Source organism: Oncorhynchus kisutch, linkage group LG6, assembly GCF_002021735.2.
Source record: "Oncorhynchus kisutch isolate 150728-3 linkage group LG6, Okis_V2, whole genome shotgun sequence".
Lineage (NCBI taxonomy): Eukaryota > Metazoa > Chordata > Actinopteri > Salmoniformes > Salmonidae > Oncorhynchus > Oncorhynchus kisutch.
Genome location: NC_034179.2, coordinates 68,166,541 through 68,185,184, shown reverse-complemented (window position 1 = coordinate 68,185,184; position 18,644 = coordinate 68,166,541). Strand labels below are relative to the sequence as shown.

The window sequence follows — 18,644 nt, the reverse complement described above, 5'->3', positions numbered from 1 at the left end:
GTGGGGAGAGACAATGCTGAGAGGAGACGGAACTGATCCCAGGTCATTTGACAGGGAAGACTAGTACTGAAGGAGAGAGTGCGCTCCAGCACCAGATTTTCCAGCTCAATATGAAAGAGGGGAGTTTAGTTTCTCACTCCTTCAGGTGTCGATAACAAATCGGTCTCGTTACCTAATTAGTGTAATGAGAAAAGTGCTTAAGAGGGTGTGATAGAGCGCGAGTACCAGACTTGAAACAGTCCAGTAGACATTGACACATGGCTGCTATGTGTCTCTGTCAGAGTATTAACACATCTTAGGATCAGTATCCGTTCCCCAGACACCAGAGTAGCAATCATTTCAGGGCATTCAGAAATGGTTACTACTTGCTAATGAGTGTCATCAATTGGATTCAACCCTCAAGCTACCGACCGTGGTAAATACAGTTTGCATCCAGACTGAAATTGCATTGGCACCACAATATAACGCTTTCCCCGTCATCCTCAGCCCCCTGCTGCCCTCCCACTGGCCTCCCCTCCTTCCACTGTCCTCCCCTTGCCTCCTTCACCCCTACATGACCTTGAGGCCTCATCCCATACCCCAGAAACTGTTGGAATGAAAAGCAAAGCACACGGAAGGATCTGAACACAGCCGACAGTCAAACACTGCCCTCCCATGGCAATAAGACCAACTGCATTATTCTACATGATTGTATACCTTCATAATGACACAGAATACGGCCGTCAACCAATCAGGTTACTCCTTATATATGGAGATTAAACTCAGCACCCTTGCCCTGCCCCAAACTAAGCAGTGTTTGGATCCTCCTGAGACTCCCCTCTTGCCTCTGCTGCTATGGCTGGTGCACCCCATCCTACCCTCACCCCCACGAGGGTCCTGCTGCATTGGACGCATTGCACACTCAACCAACCAGACACGTTTTGCTGCTTGTTTCACCCTGTGTGGAGACTGAGGCGCGAGGCTGGGTTGTGTGATGCTCTAATGCCAGTTATAGTCTCTCCTAAGTGTAAAGCAGTGGCGCCCTCCTGTGGCCAGGTGTTTTCCTGGGAATTTTATTCAGGTACTGTTACCGGCTTGTTCCCTCAGGTATCCCCACTGTCCGCAGGCAGGGGGGGGATGGGCACCCATGGGCCTGGAGACACTGTGTGTGCGTGTCTGTGTGTGCGTGGGTGTCACTCCCACTACACTGTGGTCTCCAGAGTCAGGCTGCCCCATCCCTCCCTGTCCACTCCTGTAGCCCTCTGTCAAGCAGCATGTCTCCGTTGTACTGTATACTCTTACATGTGTTACAAACCAGACCATTGTCCTTCCAATTCTATCAAGGCTAATGTATCTTTTGTCCTCACTGTAGTATTACTAGTCGTTCGTTGAGTTGAAGCCAAGTCTCCTATGAAAAGAGAAAGGAGAGGCATGAGCTTGATATTAATAGCAGAAGTGTGTTAGCTTCACTCTCAGTCCCAGAGCTTATTTCTCACAGTCAAAGTGGAGCTGCCAAACCCCTTGGTCAGATATTAGCTGCATGTGATTGATATGTGTTGGACACATGCTTGTAAATGAGCAGATTCAGTCAATATCTCACAATGCTGCTGGCAGCCCATTTACCTTAGAGATAAGCACGGGTCAGGCTGTCAAACCTGTAGGATCACTCACGGATTAACGACGAATCCCAGTTTACCACCAGTATTTGAATGGTCACACGGTTCACTGGGGTTTTAATGCATGATTATCAAGGGTTGCACATTCTTTGTTATTCAATAACCAACACCTAATAATCCAACAAAGAATAATGTCATGCTTATGTTGGGGTTTGATTTGCATGATAGCCTGATATGATGTCCTGATGTGACGTGATACTGGTGTTGTGCGTTCAAAATGTTTGTCAGCAACACTAATTGCCAAGTGAGAACAACTACAAGCGCTATCTAACATGCCTTAGAGAATACAGTTGTAATTATGTAAAAAGAGCATGTGTTAGACAGTGTATCAAACCACTTAAGTGGATGATCATATCTGACATTTTGACCCTTTGCCTCCCTGCCTCACCCTGCTCTCCCTGCCCCTCCCACCTGCCTGGCCTGCGTAGCGGGTCTGAGGAGGAGTTTCCGTCTGAGCCGAAAGGACCGGTCAGGATCCCTCGGAGGAGGGGCCACCCGCGACCCCACCGATCCAGACTTTGCCACCTACGAGGAGGTGACTCGCTACCAGCACCGGCCCAACGAGAGACCCCGCCTGGTGGTTCTGATCGGTATGACAACAGCTTCAGGATGTGTGGTCATTCTACTTTGACGATACGGCCCTCTAGTGGCCAATGCTACAAACAGCAACTTCCTCTAGTTGTGTGGTAGCCTTATGAGAACCAGACCAATCTCTCCGCACATATTCTCTTTCATTTTAAGCAGTTAGTCTGCTTGACCAAGCTAGTTGTGTGGGCCTGTGAGGTCTGATCTACAGTACCTAATGCTATTTATGTTTCTTAATCAAAGTGCACAACAAATGGCACATCCTGTAACTTATCAGAGGACTTAACTTGATGTTGATGCAGATTATTTTCAGCAAATATAGATTATTTGTCCCTGATAGTTATGTTTAAATAACTCTATTTCACTCCCTCTCTCTACCCTCTCTCTCTTTCTCTTTTTCTGTCTCTCTACCCTCTCTCTCGTTCTCTTTTTCTGTCTCTCTACCCTCTCTCTCTTTCTCTTTTCTGTCTCTCTACCCTCTCTCTTTCTCTTTTTCTGTCTCTCTACCCTCTCTCGCTTTCTCTTTTTCTGTCTCTCTACCCTCTCTCTCGTTCTCTTTTCTGTCTCTCTACCCTCTCTATCTTTCTCTTTTTCTGTCTCTCTACCCTCTCTCTTTCTCTTTTTCTGTCTCTACCCTCTTTCTCTTTTCTGTCTCTCTACCCTCTCTCTTTCTCTTTTTCTGTCTCTCTACCCTCTCTCTCTTTCTCTTTTTCTGTCTCTCTACCCTCTCTCTCGTTCTCTTTTTCTGTCTCTCTACCTTCTCTCTCTTTCTCTTTTTCTGTCTCTCTACCCTCTCTCTCTTTCTCTTTTTCTGTCTCTCTACCCTCTCTCTCTTTCTCTTTTTCTGTCTCTCTACCCTCTCTCTCTTTCTCTTTTTCTGTCTCTCTACCCTCTCTCTCTTTCTCTTTTCTGTCTCTCTACCCTCTCTCTTTCTCTTTTTCTGTCTCTCTACCCTCTCTCTCTTTCTCTTTTTCTGTCTCTCTACCCTCTTTCTCTTTTTCTGTCTCTCTACCCTCTCTCTTTCTCTTTTCTGTCTCTCTACCCTCTCTCTCTTTCTCTTTTTCTGTCTCTCTACCCTCTCTCTCGTTCTCTTTTTCTGTCTCTCTACCCTCTCTCTCTTTCTCTTTTTCTGTCTCTCTACCCTCTCTCTCTTTCTCTTTTTCTGTCTCTACCCTCTCTCTCTTTCTCTTTTTCTGTCTCTCTACCCTCTCTCTCTTTCTCTTTTTCTGTCTCTCTACCCTCTCTCTCTTTCTCTTTTTCTGTCTCTCTACCCTCTCTCTCTTTCTCTTTTTCTGTCTCTCTACCCTCTCTCTCTTTCTCTTTTTCTGTCTCTCTACCCTCTCTCTCTCCCTTTCTTTCTTTTGCTCTCATGCTCTCATTCTCTCTCTCTCTCTCTCTCTCTCTCTCTCACTCGCACAAAAGGCTCCCTTGGAGCTCGTATCAATGAGCTGAAGCAGAAGGTGATAGCAGAGAACCCACATCGCTATGCTGTGGCCGTACCGCGTGAGTTACACCTTCTAAACAGCACCCTCTTCTTTCTACACTGACGGCGACTCCAACACCCTAGTAAAGAACTGCTACACCAGTCAAACAATCACAGCCTTCTCCCTTTCCCCCTATCACTTGTGTCTCCAGATACCACCAGGCCCAAGAAGCCTCATGAGAAGGAGGGGGTGGAGTACCACTTTGTCACCAAACAGGCGTTTGACGCGGACGCTCTGAGCAACAAGTGAGTCCTCTTTGATGCCATATGGCTGATCTGTGAAGCCATTTACGGTCCGTCTCTGTAGTCCCTCTGCTTTGTTTTGTCTGTTTCGTGCTTAGTTGTGTCCTGTGTGTCCAGGTTCATAGAGCATGGGGAGTACAAGGAGAACCAGTATGGTACCAGTATAGAGGCCATCCGCTCTGTACAGGCCAAGAATAAGATGTGCCTAGTGGACGTGCAGCCAGAGGTAGGGCCAAGGCACATCCTCTACAGTGATGCATATCCCATTCTGTCACGATGCACTGCACAATATAACCACGGCTATCACATGCAGCCTGTGTCACACCCTATTCTATGACGGCCCCTGGCGTTTCTCCTGTGTTCTCTTGGTGAGAGTACTTTCTGTTTGAGTCAGGCAGGCTGCCACATCCTCTTGTCCCGGTTATCCGTAGCATCTCTGACATCTCAAGAGGACATTTCTCTGATAGTATCTGTTCTCTCAACCCCGTTCACTCTGTGTGACAACCCAACGCAGACTGTGTGATATTGCGTCTGAATGTGTCCTGGACCCTTAGGCTTTGAAAACGCTGCGGACATCTGAGTTCAAGCCCTATGTCATCTTCGTCAAGCCGCGCGTCCCGGAGAGCAGACGCCGTCGTAGTGCTGCCACCTCACCAGCAGGGGGAGATCATGGGCGAGTGACGGTGAGACCTGCTGTCTCTTGTTAATTACAGTGAGCTGAGTCTGAAATGTGCTCATATGAATGTATCAATGAGTTATTTCACCTTTTTTCTGTTACTCAATCTTCTTTTTTGGGTGGCATGCTTTCTCCTTTCCTATTTTCTCCTCTCCAAAATCTGATATCACCTTTATATCCTTACTCACTCTTATGCTTCTTCCTCATTATCATGTCTGTCTGTCTGTCTGTCTGATTATCCTGTCTGTCTGTCTGTCTGATTATCCTGTCTGTCTGTCTGTCTGTCTGTCTGTCTCTCCTGTCCGTCCGTCCGTGTGTCTCTCCGTGTGTGTGTGTGTCCGTGTCAGGATGAGGACCTGCAGGAAATGCGTCAGTCAGCCCAGCAGATGGACCAACAGTACGGCCACCTGGTCGACCGGGTCCTAATAAAGGAGGACTCAGCCAGCGCCTGCACAGAACTCCGAGGCATTCTGGAGCGGCTGGAGCGTGAGACCTTCTGGGTGCCCCTCTGCTGGGTGCGAACCTAACCCCCCTTTCCCCAACCACCACTCTCCAGAGGGGGCATCACAGCCCCCAGCCCTTCTTCCAGCAGGAACCCTATCCTACCCCCTCATCCCTTTCCTGATCTCCTGGATCCCTTCCCCTTGGCTCAATGGGCCAGCTTGTGGGGTGTGGAGGATACTGCCCCAAAACCTGTCCTGATACCTGATGCTGGGCCAGCCACACACTGGCACTATGGGAGGAGGGCATGTGGCAAAACCCTTTGGAACATTTCTGTGTTTGAGATGTTCAGAGGGAAAGACTGTTGTCCTGGCTGCCCCCCCCACCCCACACACACACACCCCCACCCCACCCACACAGCCCCACCCCACCCACACACACACACACCCACCCCCACCCACACACACACACACCCCCGCCCCACCCACCCACACACACACACACACACACACACACCCCTGCCCCACCCACACACACACACACCCCCGCCCCACCCACACACACACACACACCCCCGCCCCACCCACACATGTACAGTACATGCAATCCATTGTTCAAATTCGGGTTTTCATATATATATATTTTTTTGTTGTATTATTTATGTCACTCAGCCAGTCAATCAGTCAGCCAGTCAATCAGTCAGCCAGTCAATCAGTCAGCCAGTCAGCCAGTCAGACAAACATACAGACATCTTTATTGTGGCCCCATGTGGAGTATCATCTGTAGCTTTCTTTGGCCTGCAGTGTCGAGTACTTGAGTTTCCCCTTAATATAATAATACATGTATATGCCATTTAACACACATTTTTATCCAAAGTGACTTCAAATCAAAAAATGGATACAGGAATCCTGCAGGAAACACAATTCCTTCACAAAGACAACATGACTGTTTTGTAAGGTTTCCTCACTTAGTGTTTCCTTGCCTATTTCCGTTGCTCGTTGATACAATGCATTCTGAGTGAGGCCTAGCCATTGTTATTATGTTATTGAAATGTTATCCAAAATCCAATCCACCTGCTTCCATTATACCTGGAGAAGGAGTATAAATACATACATAGTATTATTAACCAACACACTCTGTAAATAGTACAGTAGTATAGATGTAACGGTACAGAAATATGGAATGTGAAATAGAATATTATTTCATAATGCTTTTTTTGATCAATTATTTTATGACTTGGATGTGTTTTAAGGAAGTGCACGACAGTTGAATTATTTAATCGCAGATGTAAATATTGCACATGCAAATCCTACCGTGCCAACGAACGAGCTCATAGCACTTCAATGCAACCTGTTGAACTTCGACCCTAAGTGTCTAATCCGGTCTAATCTACAGTAGGTGTGAATTACTTCAATTCTGAGACACTGGGTGTGTGGATGTCATGTACACACACAAGTGCACTAAAACATGCTATGCTCCTTTTTGTGTAGATAGGAATGCCCTTTGTATAGCTGACATCAGACACGTTTAAAGATGCAGGTGCAGTGTGGGTAATAGGGTTTTGGGGAGGGGGGTGTTCTATGGTCCATCTTGACAATCAGGGTCCTTGTTAAATTGTTCTGTATGAGTATTTATCTACAGGTGAGGACTCTGGGATTAGTGGGATATGGACTCATCCAAGTGTGATTGTGGGTTGGCCTGCTCCAAGTGTGATTGCGGGTTGGCCTGCTCCAAGTGTGATTGCGGGTTGGCCTGCTCCAAGTGTGATTGCGGGTTGGCCTGCTCCAAGTGTGATTGTGGGTTGGCCTGCTCCAAGTGTGATTGTGGGTTGGCCTGCTCCAAGTGTGATTGCGGGTTGGCCTGCTCCAAGTGTGATTGCGGGTTGGCCTGCTCCAAGTGTGATTGTGGGTTGGCCTGCTCCAAGTGTGATTGTGGGTTGGCCTGCTCCAAGTGTGATTGTGGGTTGGCCTGCTCCAAGTGTGATTGTGGGTTGGCCTGCTCCAAGTGTGATTGTGGGTTCAAGCCGTCATTATAAATACACACAGATGTGACGTGTTTCTTTTACGTTACCTTGGTGTTTACAGAAACAATGTTAGAAGCCAGTTCAAGGTTACAAGGTAATACACAAGAAAGAAACAATGACTCGCGCTAGTCAAACTGTTGTTACTTGACTGAAGCAGTCAGAAAGGTATATTGGCTCTGTCGCTCTGAGCTACTGGTGATCTTTGATTAGAGGCATCATAGCTCTGTGCTCTTTCTTTGTGTGTGGGTGTGGGTGGTTTCGTGCGTGTGTGTGTAGGTGTGCGTGGACTTCAAGTCTTGTTAAATTGTGGAGAACTGATAAACTATCAACAGATCCTCCTTTCCACCAATTCTAATCCGGTTCTCTTTTTAACATGCAATGTGTTCTTAATCTTTTACTGTGCTATGTAAACCAATAAACCCCGAATGTTGACTTTGTAATGTGACATGTATAAAGTGCCATAGTAAAACCAGATGAACCAAGTGCTACATTGTGTGCGTTTTGTTATCGTCAAATCCTACCCGTTTTGAGTTGGACTAAATTGCCATTTTGAGTTGGGTTAGGGTTCTAACCATACCCCTGGATGTGTCAGATGTGTTGCATATCAGCTGTACAAACCGAGTGTGAATCAGCTCACATGTTGAACTGAGAGACCAGAGATGAGAGACCAGTAGCAGCAGAAGTTTGGGAGTTCTGACATGCATTCTAAACCATATTTATTACACATTTCCATTTGACACAGGAGTTGAAAATAAATGAAGTCACAGCATCCTGGGAGGATGGTAATCAAGAAGTGAGTCCTAAAGACCTTGTATGTGTAAAACCTGGAGCTAATATCCATGTCACTGGTTCTTCTGACCACAAACCAGTCCATGGATTCAGTGTGAAAACTGGGCAAAATGGGGGTACGGTTTGGATAGCATGTCCCAGCATCAGTCCTTATACGGGGCCCTGAATCCTCCAAAGATGATTGGTGCCATTCGTGTCTTGTTCCAGGAGGATCCAAAAAGTTGGAGACTCTCAAGACAAAAACAGCTAAGATGACGATTGGTGTAACGTGAGAGTAGACAAATTCTAAAGTGGCCTCCTCAGAAGACTCCTTTCGGGAGAGCCAGTCCCATCCCCATACAGTCGTTACCAAAACAATGACCTCAGATAGCACATATGCACACTTACACACACATAAACAGACAGTATATCATACGCCACAAACATGCACGTACGCCACAAACATACAGTATATACAAATATGCTCAAAAATCACATCTGTTTCATCAGCATCTTATCTTGACAATGTCTTGGACAAATCTTCCTGTTACTTCAAGTTTTACTCCTGTCCACTGACAGAGTATTGATGCATACTACAATATGAATGTGGTTGTGTGTTACTGGCTTGTGGTTATGAGTATAAAATAAAAAAAACGGAATTCTGTGATTATATTCTTTGTAAAAAATAAATAAATGCCCATTTCTGTAATTATATTCTTTCTATAATAACTCAGACCATGGTTAGGTTTTCATAGTGTGTAATTTGCTAGAATGTACTGTTTGTGTGTATGGTCAAAAGCTATGGGGAAAGTATGACTTTGTCAATGCATTGAATGTGTGTAGAAGTCACAAACTCAGCGAAAAAAGAAACGTCCCTTTTTCATGGATCCCGTCTTTCAATCCAAATAACTTCACAGATCTTCATTGTAAAGGGTTTAAACACCGCTTACAGACGGTAGCCAATTAAGGTCACAGTTATGAAAACTTAGAACACTAAAGAGGCCTTTCTACTGACTCTAAAAAAACACCAAAAGAAAGATGCCCAGTGTCTCTGCTCATCTGCGTGAACGTGCCTTAGTCATGCTGCAAGGAGGCATGAGGACTGTAGATGTGGCCAGGGCAATAAATTGCAATATCCGTACTGTGAGATGCCTGAGACAGTCCTCGCAGTGGCAGACCACGTGTAACAACACCTGCACAGGATCGGTACATCCAACGATCACACCTGCGGGACAAGTACAGGATGGCAACAACAACTGCCCGAGTTACACCAGGAATGCACAATCCCTCCATTAGTGCTTAGACTGTCCGCAATATGCTGAGAGAGGCTGGACTGAGGGCTTGTAGGCCTGTTATAAGGCAGGTCCTAACCAGACGTCATCGGCAACAACGTTGCCTATGGGCACAAACCCACCATTGCTGGACCAGACAGGACTGGCAAAAAGTGCTCTTCAATGACGAGTCGCGGTTTTGTCTCACCAGAGGTGATGGTCAGATTTGCGTTTATCGTCGAAGGAATGAGCGTTACACCGAGGCGTGTACTCTGGAGCAGGATCGATTTGGAGGTGGAGGGTCTGTCATGGTCTGGGGTGGTGTGTCACAGCATCATCGGACTGAGCTTGTTGTCATTGCGGGCAATCTCAATGCTGTGTGTTACAGGGAAGACATCCTCCTCCCTCATGTGGTGCTCATCCTGACATGATGGCTTGTGGGACTGACAATGCCACCAGCCATACTGCTCGTTCTGTGCGTGATTTCCTGCAAGACAGGAATGTCAGTGTTCTGCCATAGCCAGAGAAGAGCCCGGATCTCAATCCCATTGAGCACGTCTGGGACCTGTTGGATTGGAGAGTGAAGGCTAGGGCCATTCCCCCCAAACATGTCTGGAAAATTGCAGGTGCCTTGGTGGATGAGTGGAGTAACATCTCACAGCAAGAACTGGCAAATCTGGTGCAGTCCATGAGGAGGAGATGAACTGCACTACTTAATGCAGCTGGTGGCCACGCCAGATACTGACTGTTACTTTTGATTTTGACCCCCCTTTGTTCAGGGACACATTATTCCAGTTCTGTTAGTCACATGTCTGTGGAACTTGTTCAGTTTATGTCTCAGTTGTTGAATCTTATGGTCATTCAAATATTTACACATGTTAAGTTTGCTGAAAATAAACGCGGTTGACAGTGAGAGGATGTTTATTTTTTTGCTGAGTTTATAACACATACTCAATTCCAGTAACAACTTATTAGTCCGATTTTTTTCCACAAGGGAGGATAACCTTGATGACTGACAAAGAACAACACGTTTCATAGCCAAGAAGAATGAGACAACTGAACCCCAATATGGGCGGGACCTATCATGTTGCGTCAACCACTGATTGATTGGTCCGAAACAGTTCTTAAGATTTTTCACCTCGGGGCCCAAATTAGAAATTGACAGTTCTGCCGTGACCCAATTGTCCTCCAACTACCCAAATTAAGAATAAATAGTGTGTGACTGTAGATGCATTGTCATAACTCGCGACCCACCTCTCACATGCCCACTTTGGGCTTCCGATCTTGGTCTAAAATAAATCCATTTGACGAGAAGAGCATGGAGCTTTCATTCTGTTATTATTCATTTGTCAGTGATAGACAACACACTGTCCCGCCCATCACAGGGTTCAAAGACTCACATCCAAACCAGAGGTACAGTACGAAAGTCTATGAGCAAAATCCAACTTTTTTCACAAAACTCCACTTAGCATCAATGCTATCATGATAATGTGGAAGTTGGAGATGTGCACCAACACCAGTTTCTGGTCAGGAGTATTTCTGTGGTGATTTAGCGCCATCTGGTGGTTATGTCTAGCTTGTGTTTAGCTTGCGTAGCTCCTGATCCTTTTTACGCTGCTTCTCTTTCTGACGTTCCAGTTTGTCCAGGGCCTTGCGCTCCTTTTCCGCTGCTGCGTGAATGTCTTTGATCCGCCTTTTCAGTGCACTGCGGTCCGTGGAACTGTTCACTCCCAAACCCTGATAATAAAATATAATAAAATATCAAATTAAATGTTATTTGTCACATGTGCCGAATACAAAAGGTGTAGACTGTACCATCAAATGCTTACTTACGAGCCCTTTCCCAACAATGCAGAGTTAAAAATGAAAAATATTTTGTTACCTAAAAAAAAAAGGTATAGCGAGGATTGGAACACCTTATATTTACACTGTAGCCTCGTTATTGTTATTTTATTGTGTTACTTAAGTGTATTTAGTCAATATTTTCTTAACTCGATTTTTCTTAAACGCATTGTTGGTTAATAAGGGTTTGTAAGTAAGCATTTCACGGTAAGGTCTGCACCTGTTGTTTTCTTCGGTGCATGTGACAAATACAGTTGAAGTCTGAAGATTACATACACTTAGGTTGGAGTCATTAAAACTCATTTTTCAACCACTCCACACATTTCTTGTTAACGAACTATAGTTTTAGCAAGTCGGTTGGGACATCTACTTTGTGCATGACACAAGTAATCTTTCCAACAATTGTTACCAGACAGATCATTTCACTATATCACAATTCCAGTGGGTCAGAAGTTTACATACACTAAATTTACTGTGCCCTTAAACAGCTTGGAAAATTCCAGAAAATGATGCCATGGCTTTAGAAGCTTCTGATAGGCTAATTGACATCATTTGCGTCAATTGGAGGTGTACCTGTGGATGTACTTCAAAGCCTACCTTCAAAGTCAGTGCCTCTTTGCTTGACATCATTGGAAAAAATGACATCATACAAAAATTATAGTCTCCACAAGTCTGGTTTATCCTTGGGAGCAATTTCCAAACGCCTGAAGATACCATGTTCATCTGTGCAAACAACAGTACGCAAGTATAATCACCATGGAACCACGCAGCCGTCATACCGCTGAGGAAGGAGACACATTCTGTCTCCTAGAGATGAACGTACTTTGGTGCGAAAAGTGCAAATCAATCCCAGAACAACAGCAAAGGACCTTGTGAAGATGCTGGAGGAAACAGGTACCAAAGCCTCTATATCCACAGTAAAACGAGTCCCATATCGGCATAAGCTGAAAAGCCGCTCAGCAAGGAAGAAGCAACTGCTCCAAAGCCACATTTTTAAAAAGCCAGACTATGGTTTGCAACTGCACATGGGGACAAAGATCATACTTTTTGGAGAAATGTCCTCTTGTCTGATGAAACAAAAATAGAACTGTTTGGCCATAATAACCATCGTTATGTTTGCAGGAAAAGGGGGAGGTGTCACGCCCTGACCTTAGAGCTTTTTATGTCTCTATTTTGGTTTGGTCAGGGTGTGATTAATGCCGGTTTTGGAGCAATGGCTTCTTCCTTGCTGAGCTGCCTTTTATGTTAAGTCGATATAGGACTCGTTTTACTGTGGATATAGATACTTTTGTACCCGTTTCCTCCAGCATCTTCACAAGGTCCTTTGCTGTTGTTCTGGGATTGATTTGCACTTTTCGCACCAAAGTACGTTCATCTCGAGGAGACAGAACGCGTCTCCTTCCTGAGCGGTATGACGGCTGCGTGGTCCCATGGTGTTTATACTTGCGTACTATTGTTTGTACAGATGAACATGATACCTTCAGGCGTTTGGAAATTTCTCCCTAGGATGAATCAGACTTGTGGAGTTCTACAAAACTTGGCAGATTTATTTTGATTTTCCCATAATGTCAAGCAAAGAGGCACAGAGTTTGAAGGTAGGCCTTGAAATACATCCACAGGTACACCTCCAATTGACTCAAATGATGCCAATTAGCCTATCAGAAGCTTCTAAAGCCACGACATCATTTTCTGGAATTTTCCAAGCTGTTTAAAAGCACAGTCAACTTAGTGTTTGTAAACTTCTGACCCACTGGAATTCTGATACAGTGAATTATAAGTGAAATTTTCTGTCTGTAAACAATTGCTGGAAAAATGACTTGTGTCATACACAAAGTCGATGTCCTAGGCGACTTGCCAAAACTATAGTTTGTTAACAAGAAATTTGTGGAGTGGTTGAAAAACAAGTTTTAATGACTCCAACCTAAGTGTATGTAAACTTCTGACTTCAACTGTATACTTTTATTCAAGTATGACAATTGGGTACTTTTTCCACCACTGCATATAGGTTGTGGTAAAAGTGGCTAGGCAATCAGGATAGACAAACAGAGTAGCAGCAGCATATGAAGAGTGTGAAAGAGTGCGTGCGTGCGTGTGTGTGCGTGCGTGTGTGTGCGTGCGTGTGTGTGCGCCACAGGAGTTTGGTGGCACCTTAATTGGGTAGGACGAGCAAGTGGCAATGGCTGGAGCAGAAAAGGTGGAATGGCATCAAATACGTCAAACAGATGGTTTGTCCCAAGTAATGTAAACAAAGTTAGAAAAACAGACACACAACCCTTGATGTGTTGTTTGGGGTTAAATCAAATCAAATAAAAATCAAATCAAATTTTATTTGTCACATGCGCCGAATACATCAGGTGTAGAACTTACAGTGAAATGCTTATTTTACAAGGCCCTGACCAACAATGCAGTTAAAAAACGAAAATGGAAAAACAATAGGAAATAAAAGTAACAAGTAATTAAAGAGCAGCAGTAAAATAACAATAGCAAGACTATACACCGGTACAGAGTCAGTGTGCGGGGGGCACCGGTTATTTATTTAAATTTTTTCATTTAACCTTATTTAACTAGGCAAGTCAGTTAAGAACAAATTCTTTACACTGACGGCCTTTACACTGACGGCCTAGGAACAGTGGATTAACTGCCTTGTTCAGGCTCCTTAAAACTTATTGAGTGTAGGGGGCACGATTTTCGTTTTTGGCAAAAAAACGTACCCATTTGGAACTGCCTATTTCTCAGGCCCAGAAACTAGAATATGCAAATAATTGTCAGATTAGGATAGGAAACACTCTAAATTATCCAAAACTGTCAAAATATTGTCTCTGAGTATAACATAACTGATATTGCAGGCAAAAACCTGAGGAAAATCAAACCAGGAAGTGCTGTTTTTCCTGAAAGCTCTCTGTTCCATTGGATGCCTTGCCTCCATTTAAAGGGATATCAACCAGAATCATTTTCCTATGGCTTCCTCAAGGTGTCACCAGTCTTTAGACATAGTTTCAGGCTTTTATTTTGAAAAACGAGCGAGAAAGATATCGCGTCAGTGGATAGCTGGGTGTTCGCAGAGTTTTGATTGAGCAACAGAGTGGGGCAGCCATTGTCTCTCCCTCTCCTATTGAAAAAGCGACAGTCCCGGTTGATATATTATTGATTATATATTTTAAAAACAACCTGAGGATTGATTATAAAAAACATTTGACATGTATCTGTGGACATTACGGATACTATTTGGAATTTTCGTCTGCGATGTCGTGACCGCTCGAGCCTGTGGATTTCTGAACATAATACGCCAAACAAATGGAGGTATTTTGGATATAAAAATAATCTTTATGGAACAAAAGGAACATTTATTGTGTAACTGGGAGTCTCGTGAGTGCAAACATCCGAAGAGCATCAAAGGTAAGCGATTTAATCTATTGCTTTTCTGACTTTCATGACCAATCTACTTGGCTGCTCGTGTTTGTAATATTTTGTCTACTGAGAGAGATGTTCTTACATAAACGCTTGTTATGCTTTCGCCGAAAAGCTGTATTGAAATCTGACACGCCAAGTGGATTAACAACAAGCTAAGCTGTGTTTTGCTATATTGCACTTGTGATTTCATGAAAATTTTATATTTTTAGTAATTTAATTTGAATTTGGCGAGCTGCAATTCAGCGAGTGTTGATAAAAATGATCCCGCTAAAGGGATGGGTGAGTCAAGAAGTTAAAAGCAGCAGCTCTAGCCTTCAGCTTAGTGCAGATGTTGCCTGTAATCCATGGCTTCTGGTTGGTGTATGTACGTACTGTCACTGCTGGGACAACATCATCGATGCACTTATTGATGAAGCCAATGACTGATGTGGTGTACTCCAATCCAATTGTATTGGTCACATACACATGGTTAGCAGATGTTAATGAGAATGTAGCGAAATGCTTGTGCTTCTAGTTCCGGCCGTGCAGTAGAACAACTACCTAATACACACAAGTGTAAAGGAATGATTAAGAATATGTACATATAAATATATGGATGAGTGATGGCCAAACGGCATAGGCAAGATGCAGTAGATGGTATAGAGTACAGTATATACATATGAGATGAGTAATGTAGGGTATGTATACATTGTTTAAAGTGACTAGTGATTCATTTATTATATTAAAAAAATTATTATTAAAGTGTCTAGAGATTTGAGTCAGTATGTTGGCAGCAGCCACTCAATGTTAGTGATGGCTGTTTAACAGTTTGATGGCCTGTTTTTCAGTCTCTCGGTCCCAGCTTTGATGCACCTGTACTGACCTCTCCTTCTGGATGATAGCGGGGTGAACAGGCAGTGGCTCGGGTGGTTGTTGTCCTTGATGATCTTTTTGGCCTTCCTGTGACATCGGGTGGTGTAGGTGTCCTGGAGGGCAGGTAGTTTGCCCCCGGTGATGTGTTGTGCAGACCTCACTACCCTCTGGAGAGCCTTACGGTTGTGGGCGGAGCAGTTGCCGTACCAGGCGGTGATACAGCCCGACAGGATGCTCTCGATTGTGCATCTCTAAAAGTTTGCGAGTGTTTTTGGTGACAAGCCACATTTCTTCAGCCTCCTGAGGTTGAAGAGGCGCTGTTGCGCCTTCTTCACCATGCTGTCTGTGTGGTGAGACCATTTCAGTTTATCTGTGATGTGTACGCCGAGGAACATAAAACTTTCCACCTTCTCCAGTACTGTCCCTTCGATGTGGATAGGGGGGGTGCTCCCTCTGCTGTTTCCTGAAGTCCACGATCATCTCCTTTGTTTTGTTGACGTTGAGTGTGAGGTTATTTTCCTGACACCACACTCTGAGGGCCATCACCTCCTCCCTGTAGGTGTAACAGTATAACTTTAGACCGTCCCCTCGCCCATACCGGGCGTGAACCAGGGACTCTCTGCACACATCAACAATAGTCACTCACGAAGCATCGTTACCCATCGCTCCACAAAAGCCGCGGGAACCACTACTTCAAGGTCTCAGAGCAAGTGACATCACCGATTGAAACGCTATTTAGCGCGCACCACCGCTAACTAAGCTAGCCGTTTCACATCCGTTACACTCACCCCCCTTTTGACCTCCTCCTTTTCCACAGCAACCCGTGATCCGGGTCAACAGCATCAATGTAATGGTATAACTTTATACCGTCCCCTCGCCCATACCCGGGCGCGAACCAGGGAACCTCTGCACACATCAACAACAGTCACCCACGAAGCAATCTTTACCCATCTCTCCACAAAAGCCACGGCCCTTGCAGAGCAAGGAGAACCACTACTTGAAGGTCTCAGAGCAAGTGACGTCACCGATTGAAACGCTATTTAGCGCGCACCACCGCTAACTAGCTAGCTATTTCACATCCGTTACATAGGCGGACTCGTTGTTGTTGGTAATCAAGCCTACCACTGTAGTGTCGTCTGCAAACTTGATGATTGAGTTGGAGGCGTGCATGGCCACACAGTCATGGGTGAACAGGGAGTACAGGAGATGGCTGAGAACGCACCCTTGTGGGGCCCCAGTGTTGAAGATCAGCAGGGTGGAGATGTTGTTTCCTACCCTCACCACCTGGGGGAGGCCCGTCAGAAAGTCCAGGACCCAGTTGCACAGGGCGGGGTCGAGACCTAGGGTCTCGAGCTTAATGACGAGTTTGGAGGGCACTATGGTGTTAAATGCTGAGCTGTAATTGATGAACAGCATTCTTACATAGGTATTCCTCTTGCCATCGGAGGAATCCCTGAACATATTCCAGTCTGTGCTACCAAAACAGTCCTGTAGCTTAGCATCTGCATCATCTGTCCACTTTTTTATTGAGCAAGTCACTAGTGCTTCCTGCTTTAATTTTTGCTTGTGATCACAAATCAGGAGGATAGAATTTTGGTCAGATTTGCCAAATGGAGGGTGAGGGAGGGCTTTGTATGTATCTCTGTGTGTGAGTAAAGGTGTGAGTAAAGGTGGTCCAGAGTTTTTTCCCTCTGGTTGCACATTTAACATGCTGATAGAAATTTGATACGTTTTCCTGCATTAAAGTCCCCGGCTAATAGGAGCGTTGCCTCTGGGTGAGTGTTTTCCTGTTTGCTTATGGCAGTATACAGCTCATTGAGTACGGTCTTAGTGCCAGCATCGGTCTGTGGTGGTATGCTACGAAAAATACAGATGAAAACTCTCTAGGTAGATAGTGTGGTCCACAGCTTATCATGACATACTCTACCTCAGGAGAGAAAAACCTTGAGATTTCCTTAGATAAAAAAAAAAACTATCTAAATCAAATGTATTTATATACAGTAGCCCTTCGTACATCAGCTGATATCTCAAAGTGCTGTACAGAAACCCAGCCTAAATACCCAAAACAGCAAGCAATGCAGGTGTAGATATTGTGCACCTGCTGTTATTTAAAAAAATACACGACTCTGTGAAGAATAAGATATTACAGTTTTGAATGTCACGTTGGTAGTTTAATCTTCTGCGTAGGTCATCGATTTCTTTTCTCCAAAAATTCCTTGTATGGACTGTAACTCAGTAAAATCTTTGAAATTGTTGCATGTTGCGTTTATGTTTTTGTTCAGTGTAGTTCACAGATGGCATGAAAGTGGTCCCTCTCAACAGCAGAGGGCAATGAGATCCTGCTTAAAGAGAATGACTATCTGTATGTTGTTGTTGTTGGTGGGTGTTTACATGTTGTTTTGAGTGTTTTTGAGTGGCTCAATCAGAGAGTCAGAGATACTCTATGTTTTACTTTGATCCTACATGCACTCACCTCCCCTCTCCTCTTATATTCTCACCTCCCCTCATCCCTCTCCTGTACCTTACCCTCTCCTCTTATATTCTCACCTCCTCTCATCCCTCTCCTGTACCTTACCCTCTCCTCTTATATTCTCACCTCCCCTCATCCCTCTCCTGTACCTTACCCTCTCATCTTATCTTCTCACCTCCTCTCATCGCTCTCCTGTACCTTACCCTCTCGTCTAATCTTCTGACCTCCTCTCATCCCTCTCCTGTACCTTACCCTCTCCTCTAATCTTCTGACCTCCTCTCATCCCTCTCCTGTACCTTACCCTCTCCTCTAATCTTCTCACCTCCTCTCATCCCTCTCCTGTACCTTACCCTCTCCTCTAATCTTCTCACCTCCTCTCATCCCTCTCCTGTACCTTACCCTCTCCTCTAATCTTCTCACCTCCTCTCATCCCTCTCCTGTACCTTACCCTCTCCTCTAATCTTCTCACCTCCTCTCATCCCTCTCCTGTACCTTACTCTCTCCTCTAATCTTCTCACCTCCTCTGATCCCTCTCCTGTACCTTACCCTCTCCTCTAATCTTCTCACCTCCTCTGATCCCTCTCCTGTACCTTACTCTCTCCTCTAATCTTCTCACCTCCTCTCATCCCTCTCCTGTACCTTACCCTCTCCTCTAATCTTCTCACCTCCTCTGATCCCTCTCCTGTACCTTACCCTCTCCTCTAATCTTCTCACCTCCTCTGATCCCTCTCCTGTACCTTACCCTCTCCTCTAATCTTCTCACCTCCTCTCATCCCTCTCCTGTACCTTACCCTCTCCTCTAATCTTGTTGTCACTTCTCTTCCACTCTCATGGCCGCTTCTCCCCTTTGACCATCTGTACCATCCTCTCCATCCATCTGCTCTTATTCCTCTCCTCGCCTCTCCTCTATTCTCTGACCCTCTC

The 18,644-nt window shown here is 44.9% G+C and overlaps 2 protein-coding genes across 3 annotated transcripts in view; one reads left to right on the top strand and one right to left on the bottom strand.

Moving 5' to 3' along the window:
• Positions 1–7,589, top strand: part of LOC109891906 (MAGUK p55 subfamily member 3) — a 42,803-nt gene extending 35,214 nt beyond the window's left edge. Inside the window, exons 14-20 of one of the 2 annotated variants that reach the window (XM_031827251.1) lie at positions 995–1,060; positions 2,084–2,245; positions 3,663–3,743; positions 3,876–3,969; positions 4,084–4,192; positions 4,521–4,649; positions 4,990–7,589. In XM_031827251.1, the coding sequence (XP_031683111.1) occupies positions 995–1,060; positions 2,084–2,245; positions 3,663–3,743; positions 3,876–3,969; positions 4,084–4,192; positions 4,521–4,649; positions 4,990–5,169 (821 nt within the window). In that variant the 3' untranslated portion in view covers positions 5,170–7,589. The remainder of the gene's footprint in view (positions 1–994; positions 1,061–2,083; positions 2,246–3,662; positions 3,744–3,875; positions 3,970–4,083; positions 4,193–4,520; positions 4,650–4,989) is intronic. The other variant, XM_031827252.1, reaches the window with a different exon arrangement.
• A 2,402-nt stretch (positions 7,590–9,991) lies between these two features.
• The window catches only part of LOC109892226 (sterile alpha motif domain-containing protein 14), a 39,949-nt gene continuing 31,296 nt past the window's right edge, over positions 9,992–18,644 (bottom strand). Inside the window, exon 10 of the mRNA XM_020484665.2 lies at positions 9,992–10,882. Within this exon, the coding sequence (XP_020340254.2) occupies positions 10,718–10,882 (165 nt within the window). The 3' untranslated portion in view covers positions 9,992–10,717. The remainder of the gene's footprint in view (positions 10,883–18,644) is intronic.